The sequence below is a fragment of the Macrobrachium rosenbergii genome, chromosome 30, assembly GCF_040412425.1.
Source record: "Macrobrachium rosenbergii isolate ZJJX-2024 chromosome 30, ASM4041242v1, whole genome shotgun sequence".
NCBI lineage: Eukaryota > Metazoa > Arthropoda > Malacostraca > Decapoda > Palaemonidae > Macrobrachium > Macrobrachium rosenbergii.
Window position 1 is genome coordinate 19,885,349 of NC_089770.1, and position 15,208 is coordinate 19,900,556.

Genomic DNA, 15,208 nt, shown 5'->3' on the forward strand with positions numbered 1-15,208 from the left:
ACTCAAGAGATGTGCCAGACATGCTACACCAGGTTTCTTTCCTAAATAATGCATACTTTACATTTCTGGCACTTATTTTTTCAAGTTTTGGAACTCCTACTTTTGAATTATCTTGATTTCCATAACCTGCTCTTTCAAGATGAAGATCTACTCATTTCTTACACTGACCTTGGGCAACATATAAATATACACTGCTTATTCCATAGGTCACAATCATTATCAATAACAATTGTCCATCAGATGTTCCCTCCACTGTCTTCCGTCTCAAATACTTTCTGACTGAACTTCAGTCTTTATCTGCACTTTTCCTCCCATGATTTTCTGGGACTTTTCACTAGTGGTCACATCTCCCTGCAGTTTCCTCATTTGTAGTTATATTTACAATGTACTCCAGCCCTGGATTTTAGTATTTTGTATGTATGTTCAACACAATGAGGACAGTGGGACAACTTACTACGGGATTTCATCATTACTCAGGAATCCAAATTCTACCCCAGTCATTACAGCCAACAAGGATTTAAATCTATCTATGGCATGTAGTAAATACTCTATTAATAAATATCTTTGATATCTATGGCATGCAGTAAATAATCTCATAATAATAAGAAGTAAAATTAATAAAAGCAGCACATAGCATAGAAGAAAAATATCTCACCTAAAGAACCAAAAGTAGCAGACCCTCCAAATGATGGACTACTGCCAAATTTGGGAGGTGAACCAAATGACGGAGAACCACCAAATACTGCTGAGCCTCCAAATGTTGAGCTGCTTCCAAAACCTGAAATTAAATGATTAAGTATATTCTAATGGCAATTAAGTTTATCCAGCAAAATACATTACTACATAAACTTACCTCCCTGAAATTTGTATGATATAATTCTACATTAGCTTTTGCTACCAAGAATATCTCTTGTCTTTCTTCAGTTATATTGTATTTTATAATTTACTCACATTTTTATTTATTTGTCAATGTATTTTTCTTTTCTAATAACTCATCTCTTCTTTTTGTATTTCCTATTAACTCCTGTTTTTTCTTTCAATTGAACACCATATTCTTTGGAAACATGAATTTCAAGTAAATGGCCCATGTTGGCTTGTTCCATATGAATAGGGTTCTTCTTCTTCTGAATAATAATAATAATAATAATAATAATAATAATAATAATAATAATAATGATAATAACAATAATAATAATAATAATAATAATAATAATAATAATAATAATAATAATTATATTCGATATGGCAAAAAGACAATGCAACTATTTACAACTGTCTTAGGAAATAGAATTTTACAAGGCTTTTCCTTCCATGAAAGAAACAACCCTTTCCATTCACTTTTAAGAAAACAGACTAGCTAACATAAAATACCACTAGATCATTTACAACACATAATCTTTGCATTAATTAAAACATTTTAGAGCACAGCCATGTCCAAAAACTAGGATGTAAAACAAAATTATACAGAAAGTTCTGATACGAAAGAACACGCTGTATGACAGTACAGCTCACTGTTCTATTTTCAAACCATCCAACTGAAGGCATTTACCTGAGGTTTTCTGTGGCGTTGTCATTCCAAAGGCACTCTGGGTTGTCTCGCCACCGCTGGCCCCAGTGTTCGCTTGCCCTCCAAAGCCTGTGCTCCCAAATGTTGAACTCGTCGTCATCCCAGCTCCAAAAGAGCTCGTACTTGTTGGCGCCCCAAAAGTGCCAGTGCTACTTTGGCCACCAAATAAACCTAAAATTCATAATTCCCATTAAAACAATACCAAATAAATTGTTCTATGAGAAAGGCAAAGATCAATGTGCTTTAATTCAATAACATCACTGTTTAAAAAAATTTTATTTTCATGATAAAATTAAGTTTCATATGTACTTACCAAGTAATTACGTAGCTATACTTTTCCACTTGCATGGCAGCTTAAATTTAAAAATTCGCGGTAGCACTTCTATTGTTTTTGTCTAGGTGACTACCCAGCCCACCATCGTGGTACAACAGGAACAACAAAGCAGAAAACGTCACTTCTTTTGTGCCCTTGTGTCCTTGAGAGGGGAGGAGGGAGGGCTCCGATTCTGTAATTACTTGCTAAGTATATATGAAACTTAATTTTATTATGAAAATAACATTTTCATATAAGTAACTTACCAAGTAATTGTATAGCTGAATCCCACATTGTTGGGAACTGGGATCCATGGACATATTCTACTCCAAAACATTCAGTCATGAAGTGAGTTTGAAATAGACAATTGCTAGCATTGAGACAATGTTTGTTGTTTCCTTACCTGGTAAAAGAGCTACTGCAGGTGATTACTGCCTCTGGTTGGTGCTCATCTTCACCTGTAGTGATGTGACAGAATAGCCGCTAGTCGTCTCTACTTTTAAGTGGGGGCTTTGGAGCAAAGGACAATTCCGATTGCTCACAAAGTATAAGAACAGTTGTTCTTGGCAGTACCAAGAAATAATAACCAGACAATGCTGTCACCTACACTGTAATAAAGTTAAAAACTATCACCCAACCACAAAAGACTGGTGGGCACTCCAGGTACAAAGTACCCCCTAGGCTCCCCAAGGACTCAACACCCTACTTCAAGGCAAAGAGATCAAGGATAAAAATGAATGCTTCCTTCGCTTCTTTCCCCAATACCATGCCAGCCACCGATAACGGACCCAAGTTACTGCAATTTTCAAAAACTGTCTCTATTTCTTTCAAATAGTGCATCACAAAAATGGATCTACACTTCCAGTAAGTCGACTGAAGGATTGCTGACAGTGACATATTATGCCCGAAAGCATATGAGGTGGCGACCGCTCTAATCTCTTGTGCTCTCACCTTAAAGGTAGGCAGGACGTCCTCCTGGATCTTTATGTAGGAAAGAGCCGTGGTGGTGTCTGAATGCACCACAGAGGTTTTGTCTGTAACCATTTCCACAAAGGACATAAGGCCTAGATGAATGGTGTCAGTTCCTTTACACTGATATGCAATTTCCGTTGTTCCGGAGACCATGTCCCAGAAGCTTCCAAGTTCCCCAGAAGGGCTCCCCAGGCTGGATCTAAGGCATCTGCAAGGAAGTCTAGGTTTGGGGCTCACAGGGCGTAGCAATTTCCCCCCGAGAAATCTTCCTTTGGATGTCCACCATTGCAGGTCCGAATTTATTTCCGTTGTTATGGGGAACATTACAGTCTGGTTGTGTTTTCCTGTCCCAACTTGCTCTCAGGAAGAACTGAAGGGCTCTCGTATGCAGTCTGCCTAGTTTCACAAACTGCTCGATGGAGGTGAGAGTTCCTAACAGATTCATCCATCAATTTGCTGAACAAGATGGGAGTGAGAGAAAACCATGTACTGTCTGTAAGCAGGACTATTTTCTCTTGAGGGACGGAAAAGACTGAAAACTCAGAGTTTACCCTCATTCCTAAATAGAGAATCTCCCTAGTCAGAGACATCTGCGACTTCTACAAGTTTATCAATATCTCTAGCTCCTGGGCAAGGAGAAAGGTTCTCTGAAGGTCCTATGTGCACTGTTCCTGTGACGGTGACTGGAGAAGCCAATCATCCAGGTACAGGCATATACTGATACCCAGAAGGTGCAGCCACTTTGCTAGAGGGGCTAGTACTCGCATGAATACTTGAGGAGCTCATGGAAATAGGTGTCTTGCATATCCAGGGTGATCATCCAATCGCCCTGTTGAATGGATGATGGTGCAGAATGACTTTTCTCCATTTAGAACTTCATCTTCTGGATGAAGTTCAGAGCGCTGACGTCAAGGACAGGTCTCCAACCCACCGATGACTTGGGGACTACGAAAATCAGTTGTGAACACCTTTTGTTGAACAGTCTTCTACCTCCTCAATGGCTTTCTTCCTTAGGAGGGATGACACTTCCTCCAAAACAGCTGCATACCTCTCGGAGCCTTTTGAGTAGGCCATCAATGTCATTGGCATGGTCACTAGTGGAGGGTACTCCTTGAATGGTATCGAATGACCCTCCTTCAGGATCTCAACTGTCCAAGGCTCTGCCCTTCTGACACTCACCTCTCCCAGAAAAGGAGGAATCTGTCTCCCACTGGCACATGAAGGACTGATGGATCATTTCTTGGAAGACGGTCTGGATGAAGTCCTCTAGATAGACCTTGCTTTGAACCACACCTCGGAGCAAGTTTTGGGAGGAAAACTCTGTATGCCCCAGGAAAGGGCTGCTGTTGCAGTGGAGAGACAGATTTAACAGAGAAAGATGCAGGCTCTTTGAGGCGCTTCGATGACAAAGCCAATAGGTCCTGAGTAGACTTTTTTTGTAAGTCAGTCGCTATTTCCTTCACAGTGGACTGGGGAAACAGATACTGCTGGTCTAAAGGTGAATACAGCAACGCTGACTTCTGAATACAAGTCACTCCCTTCGTGGTGAAAGAGCACCACAACTCCCTCTTCCTCAGCACTCCTAGGGAGAAAAGGGCTGCAAGTTCCAAGGAGCCATCTCTTATGGCTTTATCTGCACACGACAGTAAGCCAAACCAGTCCGCTTTAATGTTCACCGCCAAATCATTACAGTCCTTAACTTTTCTAGCGAGGGCCCCAACTGTCCAATCGAGGAAACTGAAGACTTCAAATACTTTGAAGATACTCTTCACCAAGTGGGCTAACTCCGAGGAAAAGAACATTACTTTAGTCAAAGAGAAGGCAGAGCGGCAGGCTGAGTCAATCACACCCGAGAAGTCGCCCTGGGAAGAGGCAGCACCTCCCAAGGATGGGGCTTCTCCTGTCGCATAAGACAGGTGTCGAAACTTTGGCAAGAGAGATTGTACTTTTCTGCTGGTTGTGGTATAGTTTCATGTATTCTTTACAAATTTACATAAAGTAGAAATGAGTATCATGTAGAAGAAGGATATTATGTTTTGTTGTGTTTGTATTTAGTTGTGAAAAGCAATGTGTTTGGCTGTTTGTGTATTTAATTGTAAGTATACGTGTAATAGTGTTTAAGTACCGGTCATCGGCTATTTGTTGGTTCGGGTGTTAGTCGGACGTTTGGTTTTGGTCGGCGACGGTCATGAAGTCAGTCTTGTTACAGCTTTCGTGCTGTGTAGCCGTACCTAGGGAGGACTCAGGTTTCAGCCATAGTTGTTGGTGCCTTCAAATCCACTTAAGTATTCCTTTTCATCTTAAAGTTCATTTAGGAAGATTCCCTTTAGGAGATATGCATATCTAAATGTAAAGAGAATTTCCTGGAGTGTGCTTTGGATGAGGGTTACCAAGTAGAGATTGTGCTCACGCCAATCCCAATCTCAATTCAGGCTAAGAATATCAAATGCACTATTTGAACTAATAGTAAGTTTGTACCATTTATGTCTTGGATAATATATACAATACAATATGGTTTTGATTGTGAGTTAGAATAATATAGTTGAAGTAACCTGGGTGTCGTAGCATAAAACTTAGGCTACGATTAGGTTAGAACATTTCAAACCATTTAGGCTACACGATCACTTTACGATTTGAAATGCTATACTTATTCTGAACGAGTCTGAAGAACAGATATCTCCTGGCTGTCAATGTCGAGGGGGGAAGGCAAAAGCGGCCTTACTTTGCTCTCTTTTTTACTGAGAGTCAATCCTCCACTTCCTTACGTGCTTTCCTTGGAGAGGTAGAAAGGACCATCTTGGGAAGGCAAATGCTGGCATCTACATGGCTCCTCATAAGGAAAGTAGAGGCAGGCAAAACTGGAGTGGCTGGCTGAAAATGTGATGGACAGGTCGCTAAGAAATACAAGTACCATCCGACTTACAACCTGCTCGACATACAACCATTCATACTTACAACCATACTTCTGGCAGCGGGGCTGGGTGGGCTGATGCATGAGTACATGCTGTGTGACAGTTGACCGCTGAGTTATTTGGCAACATGCCATCTCCAGAGATGCTCTCTCATCACTCAGGCAGCATCACTTTGAGTTACCCTACCCTATCAGCAGCATCATATGGTATTAACTGTACTGAAGACTGAATTACAGACAATCTGCATTAAAATCGACTTCCGACATGCATGCAAGAACCTAACCCCGTTGTAACATAATATACATTACATAAATTATTAAAATATATATCAATGGAAATACATTATGGTAAAAAGACTGAAATAATGATTGTACATTACATTACAGCACTGAAATAATGATTGTACATTACATTACAGCATTATGTACTGTAGGTGTTTTACATAGCAAAGGTTTTATATTATGCCCTACCCAATATGTCAGCCACTTTGTAAGGTTCGACTTACATCCAAGCTCGGTTGTAAGTAGGATGGTACTTGTATCTCAAAAGAGAAGCATATGCTGACGGAACTGGTTCTTCTCCTAACTCCTCCTTGACAGAAGAGACTGGGGACAAGGATAAATCCTTGGTAAGCTTAGCCCCAGCTGGAGCCTGATGAAGTAAACCCAGAACGTCCGCTTACTGCTGCTTGATATGCGCTAAAGACGGATCTTCTGCTACGGGCGTGGGAGAACTAGAAGAATGTAAAGCAGAAGACAGGTACTTGACAGCTGGCACTGACCACTCGGCAACTGGCACTGGGCGCTCGGAGACTGGGACTGGAGATTGTTGCTTGGGAGAGTACACTGGGTGCTCATGTGGGTGCCTAGATGAAGAAGAGGAGCATTTCTTGACTGAGGGGAGCTTGGGCGCAAATACTAGCGCTCTGAATAAGAATGCTCGGGTGAAGGTATTCTGGGCTGCGCTAGGTACTGCAAGACAGTTGAGGACTGAGAGGATGATCTCTAACACATTTGCACGGAATGAGTGAATTCCCATTGCCATAACGTCACTTCAGGGGACGGGACTCGCCAAGAAACCGCCACTGACGCCTCTAGTCGGGGCTGGACAACTCCGAGTCCGAAGGCAACTGATGGATACTGACAGAGATGCCTTTCCAACAGCTGTCTGACACTACCTGCGCGACAGGTTTAACTGAGGAGGCAACTGCCTGTGGGCAAACCCAACTGACCTCCTTTGGACCTCTGGTATGTCTTCTCCCAGGTTTAGGGGAGTGTGGCAGGGGCCTTCGTCTGGGAGAGTCGGCAGGACAGACAGCCACCTCCTCCACTGGCACTGGCACAGCACTATGCACTTTGTCCATAAGATCTTTTAGGGATGCCCCTAATTCTGCCACAGTGTTGACCACAAGGTCAAGCTTACGGTCAAATTTACACTCGAGAATGGCAATGGGATGGGGGTTGGAAGCATGGGAGCTAGGCACAGGAGGGGATGGTACAATATTAGGAGGACTAAGGATTGGGTACAAGGCAAGAGCAGGGGAAGAAGGAATGGCACAATCATCGAATGGCACAATCATCTACACTAAGTTTAGGAGCAGGTTCTAGACTATAAGCCCTAATCTCGGCTTTAGAGGCCACTTCCTTTTCCTATCTCTATCTAGCTTTTCTAAATGAGATTTTGATAACTTCCACTGTCTTTCGTCCCGATCTTTGCACTCCTCACATGTAAGATCTTTTGTACACACCTGTCCTCTACAATCTGAGCAGATAGTATGAGTCATAGGTTGCTTTTGTTAACAGGGGTTTTACAACCATCCTTACAATACCTAATGATGGAAGAACTTGAGTCTGACATCATGAAATGTCACAAAGGTATCAAAATTATCTAAACTAGGCTGGAAGGCTACAAAGAAAAGTGAATACTTCATCGAATCCTGGAAGGATAGCCCAAAATAACGATGAAATAAGAGAAAAAACAAAGCTGCTGCAAACAATCGATGTTGCGTCAAAGGCTGGCACAAAAGAAGTGACATTCTCTGCTTTGCTGTTCCTGTTATTTCCTGATAGTGGGCGGGCTAGTCACCTGCGCAAAAACAACAGAAGCGCTACCGCAAATTTAAGCTGCTGCGCAAGTGTAAAAGTACAGCTATGTAATTACAGGCAGTCCCCAGTTATTGGCTAACCGGTTTTACGGGGCTTGTCTAGCAATGAAAATCGGCAATTCTCGGAGCCGAAAATCACTGATTTCTGTTATGAGCACCAATAATTGGGTATTTGCACCAACACATACCTAACAGAGGTGCCAATAACCAAAAATCAGCAATTTTCGGTGCTTCTCGGCACCGATAATCGCCGATTTTCGGTTATCATCACGCCATCAGAACAGAACCCCCACCAATAACTGGGGACTGCCTGTACTTGGTAAGTTACTTATATGAAAATGATAAGCAATGCCACATATTTGTATTATGGAAACAATGTGCTATGATGTGTCATCTGCATACCATAGAGATTATGTATATATCTTGTCTTTTCATAATTACTTTCAACCCTGTACAACCTTTTATTCACAAAAATTTTCATTAAAAACCTAACATCCTGCTGCCAATGCATATAAAAGTTTAAAACTGTACACAGCAGTGCTTTCATAAAATTTAATTAAGTAATATTAGATGGACAAATATTCTAAAGATGGAATAGGTCTTATCAGCTAGAAAACGTAGAGAACATTCATGTTGGTGACTATGGTCTGCACGTGAATGAAAGAAAAAATAGCACAACTCACTCAATTGTGGCTTAGCATTTGCAAAAGTTGTTGATCCAAAAATATTCTTGCTAGCACTCTCTTCACTAGGCTTGCTACCAAGTCCGCTAAAAAACCCTCCACCACTGCTTGCAGTGTTATTGCCTGAAAAATAAACACTTTAGATAGAAGCACCAAAAATATCTCGTTACTAAAACAAAGCTGATATCATAACATTCTTCAATTGCAACTGAGGGATAAGAATACAGTACAGTGAACCCCACTGTATTCGCGGGGGATGAGTACCACACCCACCCGTGAATAGCTAAAATCTGCAAATACTTAAAACCCTCTAAAAACACTTAGAACTGCCCATTTTGATAGTTTAAACACAAGGAAAACCCTGTAAAAATGCTTATACCCGAGTATTTTAATAGTTTTATCACAAAAAGTGCATTTATTCATGAAAATTATATGAAAATACAGTAATTAGTGAATATTTCTCAGTGAAAAATATCGTGAATGGGCGAATTTTCCGCGAATAATGGCTAGATATGTTCCACAGAGAAACCTGCGAATGCGTGAGTCCGCGAATCATGAGAACGCGAATACGGGGGGTTTACTGTAATAATAATTCAACTGATATTGTCAACATCTTACCCATTCCAAAGGCAGATCCAAAAGGCAAAGAAGGTTCCTGTGTTGTTGTGCTGAAAAACACAATTTGTAAGACTTCAGTGAAAACCTACTCAAAACAATTACCATGACATTCACTAAACACTGCTCATTTTTGCAACAAAACAACAATCAACCATGACAAACAAAAATGAGCACACACAAAACTTTATGCATTATATTTTGTAACCTATGCTACTTCATTAGGTGTTACTGTAGTTCTATTCTGTTCATAACTTCGCAATCATTGTACTAATCTTAGGTAACTGTAGATGGTTTAACAACTTACTCAATTTACTCTTAATAATAAATTTTGACGGAAAACATAAAAAATGTAATTTTCATAAAAAATATTTTTCAACACAAGTCCTATTTTACATATCCCACAACCATGATCTTCAAAAACCCTAGACAATCCATCTCAGAGTCAAAAGAAGATAATCTTCTGGTTTGCTGGTACTGTGCATCCAACACATAATCCTGCATTCCTGGTGGGTAAGAACCTCATTCCTCATTAGTCTAGACTGATGCTGTAAGATATCAGTGCGACTGGAAGGCAGGACCACAACTGTTAACGATGCATCTGTGTTCAAAAAATGAATTTTCTCCTGAAAAAAACATCTGTTTGTTTCATTTAGAAACATAATTTACATAGCCCAAATTACAATTTAGGAGGCAGGACTGAGCTGTTGAAGAAATCCCAGAATTAGTTTACAAAGGATTTGTCTGAGAGCTCATGGTTTGACATATAAAACAATTTCATGTGCTCATTATGAATATTATCATGTTCGAGGAATTTATCTAACCTCTTCTGTGAGAATGATCTCCTACGAGAAGGGGTTTGGATACAGGGAATTTACAGAAGAACCAAAGGTAGAACACGAAGATGGTAAACTTCTGGATCTTCTGCCTCTTAAGAGAAATATTTGTCATTAATTTGCTCACTTAATCTAATTTGCAAAGGCTTAGTTCAGATGGCCCACTAAATCTCTTAAGAGCTACCACCTTTTAAGACACTGAAGGAAGGGTTACTGGGGGGGCAGGGTTTAATTGTGAACAATACTGATGACCCAACTCCACCCTCTGCAGTGTAAATGGTCATTTATTGGTACCAACATACAGTAAATGCTCTTAACAAAGTAAATCATGCAATCTCAAAAATGACTCATCATATTCCCAGTTAAGAACAGATTTAATTTTTAACATACTTACAGATTTTTTTTAACCCATTTCAAAGAATCACTGTGACTAGACCATGTATGTTTAATCAAAAATGAATAAAGATTTCACTTCTTTTTCAAAATGTGAAGTAAAACCTTTCTGACTAGACTATGTATGTTTAATCAAAAATGAATAAAGGTTTCACTTCTTTTTAAAAAATGAAGTAAAACCTTTCAGAGTTAAAAAAAATGGTATTACTTCAGTATGAAGTGAGACTGAGGATGAACTGCAATATAAAAGTCACATTACTATTACCCTTTTTCCCTCACCTAACCAGCCAAAAATCATTAAACAAATTGGCTTACACAGTCGTTAGTGAACTTGCCCACCTGTGTAGAGCTTGAAAAATAACAGTACTGTACATTCACACCTAAATGGTTTCTACTAGCACGGTATTTACTCCTACTTCTATATGATAGATAAGCGAAGGACCACTACAAATAAATACACATTGTCAGCTACACTATACCACTCACAAATACCATACATTCCAGATAGTTAGCAAGTGCTCAGTGTTAATGGATCATTATCATTAGAGAAAGCCGGCAAGTAGAACAAAGAGGAACTAAAAAAGAATGGAATAAATCACTGATAAATAGAATATAACATTTATACACTTTTAATATCAAGGCAAAGGTTACCCAGTTGTAGCAAAATCCTCAGTTTGATGATCACCACCAAAAAGAGTACCAAAAAGAGAATATGGGCAGCAAAACAAATTTATTCTATAGCATGCAGAAAATCATGTAACTTAAATACCACACATATGAGCCACCTACAGCAAGAGAGAAAATGAACTGAGCTAACAGAGCAACACCAACCTGGCACTAAATACCTTGTTTGTTAATACTTGGTAATACTTGGTAACTTACCAAGGGGCATGAGGTATTACCACTGTATAGAAAAACGCTGTTAAACAAGAACAGCATTTACATATTTAGAATATGTAGAATATTGTTCAAAGCTAAATCTCAACAGGAAATACCAAGCAAGGTAATGAAAGGCCAATCAACAATTAACAAAGAACTCTGAAACTGATAATTTAAAATTATTAATTAATAATCAACTATTCATGAAAATGAACAACAAGATAAAGGATAATCAAAGAGGAGAAACAGCTACATGAATTAGTACAAAAAAAGAAACAGCTACACGAATTAGTAGGAAAGGAATTAAAAAATAAAGAGGAGAAACAGCTACATGAATTAGTAGGAAAAAAGAAACAGCTACACAAATTAGTAGGAAAGGAATTAAAAAATAAAAAGCTAAATCTAAGAAATAGCATGCTGACTTCAAATTAGAAACTATGATCCATGGAAAGGCATGCTTGGTGCTGCCAGCAGACAATCTTCTTTTTGACTAAGGAATGGATTAACTAGGATTTGTGAAGACATCAAACAGGGGCTACATAAATGACAAGTTTATATCTTGCAAAAAAAAAAAAAATAATAATAATAAAAAAAATAAGGGTAAACAAAGAAAAATAAATTACCTTCCTGATGCAAATGGTGATGTTACTACAGGAGAAGGCTGGCCAAACCCTGATGTGCCTCCAGAGCTTGTCACACTTTGGCCAAACAAACTTGTTCCAGAAGCTTGTGTAGTTGTCCCTCCAAAGATACTGGTACTCTGAGGAGCTGATGAACTAAATACAGAACCACCCTGACTTTGAGTTGTACCCCCAAATATAGAACCTGACCCTGTCTGGCCCCCAAATATAGATGAGCTTTGTGTGGTCTGTCCAAACCCTCCCTCTGATTTCTGTCCAAAAATGGTGCCACTTGCACTTGTGGCTGGAGATGTAAAACCTGACACTGTAGTGGCAGTAGATAAGGTTCCAAATGCTGAAGATGTAGATAGACCCCCAAAGCTAGATGGCTGGCCAAAAGTTGAGCCAGAGGAAGAGGTGGCAGATGCACCAAAGGTCAAACCTGAGGTTGAAGTACCAGTTGGGGTAAACAATGTCCCACTTGATGTAGAGGATAGTGCAGCACCTCCAAACACACTTCCACCAGGTGCAGTAGCTGGAGTTGATACTGCACCAAATATACTTCCTGTGGACGATGGGCTGGTCACTGTACCTGCTGAACTACTGGCTATTGTTGTTGTTGTTGTAACAGATGTAATTTCTGTTGTGCTTGTTGCTGGTGTTGCCAATTTGCTTCCCAGAATGCTCCCTGAAGACAGTGGTGTACCTCCAAATATATTTCCAGATGAAGTGGCAGAACCACCAAATAAACTCCCACTTTCATTTGTCTTGGCTGTTCCAAATATGCTCCCACCTTCTGCTGTACTGGCCATTCCAAAGATACTCCCACTGGAGGTCGTTTTGGCTCCTGCAAAAACACTTGCACTTTCAGATGTTTTGACAGCTCCAAATAAGCTTCCACTTTCTGAAGGTTTGGCACCTCCAAATAAGCTTCCACTTTCTGAAGTTTTAGCAGTTCCAAAAAAGCTTCCACTTTCTGATGATTTGGTACCTCCAAATACACTGCCACTCTCTGTTTTGGCAGCTCCAAATACACTGCCACTCTCTGTTTTGGCAGCTCCAAATACACTTCCACTCTCAGTTTTGGTAGCTCCAAATACACTCCCACTGTCGGTTTTGGTAGCTCCAAATACACTTCCACTCTCTGGTTTGGTACCACCAAACAAGGTACCACTTTCCTGAGTTTTGGTATTTCCAAATAAACTTCCACTTTCATTTTTGTTACCCCCAAAAATACCACCACCTTCTGTAGTTTTGACTCCTCCAAATATACTTCCACTTTCACTTGATTTTGGTGTTACAAATATACTAGAACTTTCAGATGTTTTAGCTCCTCCAAATATGTTCCCACTTTCAGTTGTCTTTGGCACTCCAAAGACACCTGCTGATGTCCCAGAGTTGCCACCAAACAGACTGCCAGGCTGTGGGCTTGCAACACTACCAGACGCAACACTGGTAGTACCAAATGGTACTGAGGAACTTCCAACTCCAAATAAACTTCCACTACTCGTAGTGCTTTGGCATAATGTGCTAGTTGCGGGGGAACCAGATGTACTGAGGACATTTAATAAGGTACTTCCAGATATATCAGTTTTGCTTCCTCCTTCTGGTTGTTTTAGCGATGAAAACACTGATGCAGATGTAGAAACTGATGGAGTTATTGGTGTTTTGGAGATAACAGAACTTTCAGACCCAAAGGTTTCTTCAACTGATGTTGTTGGTGTTGGGCTAGAGTCTGAAGAAGATTCACTATTAGAACTTCCTTCACTGCCTTCCTTCGAGGATTTTAAAGACTCTGAGGTAGCACCGTTAGAAGCAGCTGTAGATTCAAGAGTGGTTGCCTTTACAGTTGGGGCATTGAATGTATGTGCAGGAACAGATGACTGGGAGGATGTAGAACTTGAATTATGCTGATTTGCCAGAGCTCCACCAAATAAAGAAGTGGTTCCTGTTGATGACACAGCAGTGAAAGATGATTTAACTGTAAGATCACTACCAGTACTTGTACTGCCTGCTGAAAAAGTGTTTGATGCTGATACCTTCAATGGAAACATTCCACTTCCAGTAGAATCACCAGATGCTGTGCCTTTGAAGGAAAACATATTGCTAGGTAAACTTACAAATTGCAAAGGTGTACTTGTGACAGCAACATTGGAGCCTGCTGCACCAGCAGAAGGAGCTGACATTACAGTTGAAGTTGTCAATAACCCGCCAACAGACAGATTTGAATTGGTAAACTGAGGAAGAGGCTGGCTTTCTTCTTTAATTGGCATTGTGGCCTCACCAGAAGCCTGAGATACTGGAGGCTTAAATGGAAATGTAATGGGTTTTGCAGCTGTTCCTACACTGCTGAAGGTTGACATTAGTTGTGTTTTAGTAAAGATTGATTTTGTATCTGAAACATCAGTTAATGGTATGATGTCTGTCGCAGCAACTGTGGTTGTAGGTACTTTGGAAACAAGAGATGAAAGTGCCAGTAGTGGGCTAGCAGATTTCACTTCAACTTCAGGTTTATTGTCAGGAGTTTGTGGTGGGGTAATGTCCTCATATATTGGCTTGGCAATGCCCAATGTAATAGAACCTGTAAGGGAGTCTTTGCTTGGCTTACTGCTCCCATTCGTAGCTGAACTTTTATTAGATAAAGAATTAAGTAAGGGAAATCTGTTTTCATTCTGGGGCACCTCTTCTAATTTGGATGGAGTGCTTGGTAATAATCCTACTCCTGGTCTAAAAAGTGCAGTAGAGGGTTTAGGAAGTGTTGTTGATGAAGAATTTTCAGCAGCTTTGTTATTACGATTTGGTGTAGAAAATGTTTGGGGACCAAATGATGTCTCAGCATGAATAGAAAATGAAGTGTGCCCTTGAAGTGTTGAATTCTCCTGAAGACTATTCTTTCTTGATGTGTCGATGTACCCTGACAAGTCCGTCAGATCTGTCTTTGGGGCAGAAGAGCACTTCCTGGAAAACAAAAATACTAAAAATAGACTCTTTATCTTCAAAATTGTATTTAAAAACTTCACTAATCTGACAATGAAAAATGGAATATGGATTCAGTCTAGTCAGAAGGATAGCACTTACAGTTTACTTGCATCTGGCATATTAGGACAGTACTGAAGGTTATTTGCAACGTCCCTTTTTATGCTCCAGATGTGCTGCTTTCTGTCTTAAGTATTTCATCCATTCCCTTTCATCTGTTCCAACTAAGCTACTGAACTACTTTAATTCAACCTTGACTAATTTTTAACTTTCAATTATAAAATAATGTTCTAGGCAACCCCTACGAGTATAGAAATGTAACTCTATGGCATTAAGCT

The 15,208-nt window shown here is 40.0% G+C and overlaps 1 protein-coding gene across 1 annotated transcript in view; it reads right to left on the minus strand.

The window, feature by feature from the left end:
* Nucleotides 1-15,208, minus strand: part of Nup214 (nuclear pore complex protein Nup214) — a 96,585-nt gene that overhangs the window by 3,022 nt on the left and 78,355 nt on the right. Inside the window, exons 14-18 of the mRNA XM_067131969.1 lie at nucleotides 11,898-14,852; nucleotides 9,170-9,219; nucleotides 8,552-8,674; nucleotides 1,550-1,738; nucleotides 656-778 (exon numbers count right to left, since the gene is read on the minus strand). Of these exons, the coding sequence (XP_066988070.1) occupies nucleotides 656-778; nucleotides 1,550-1,738; nucleotides 8,552-8,674; nucleotides 9,170-9,219; nucleotides 11,898-14,852 (3,440 nt within the window). The remainder of the gene's footprint in view (nucleotides 1-655; nucleotides 779-1,549; nucleotides 1,739-8,551; nucleotides 8,675-9,169; nucleotides 9,220-11,897; nucleotides 14,853-15,208) is intronic.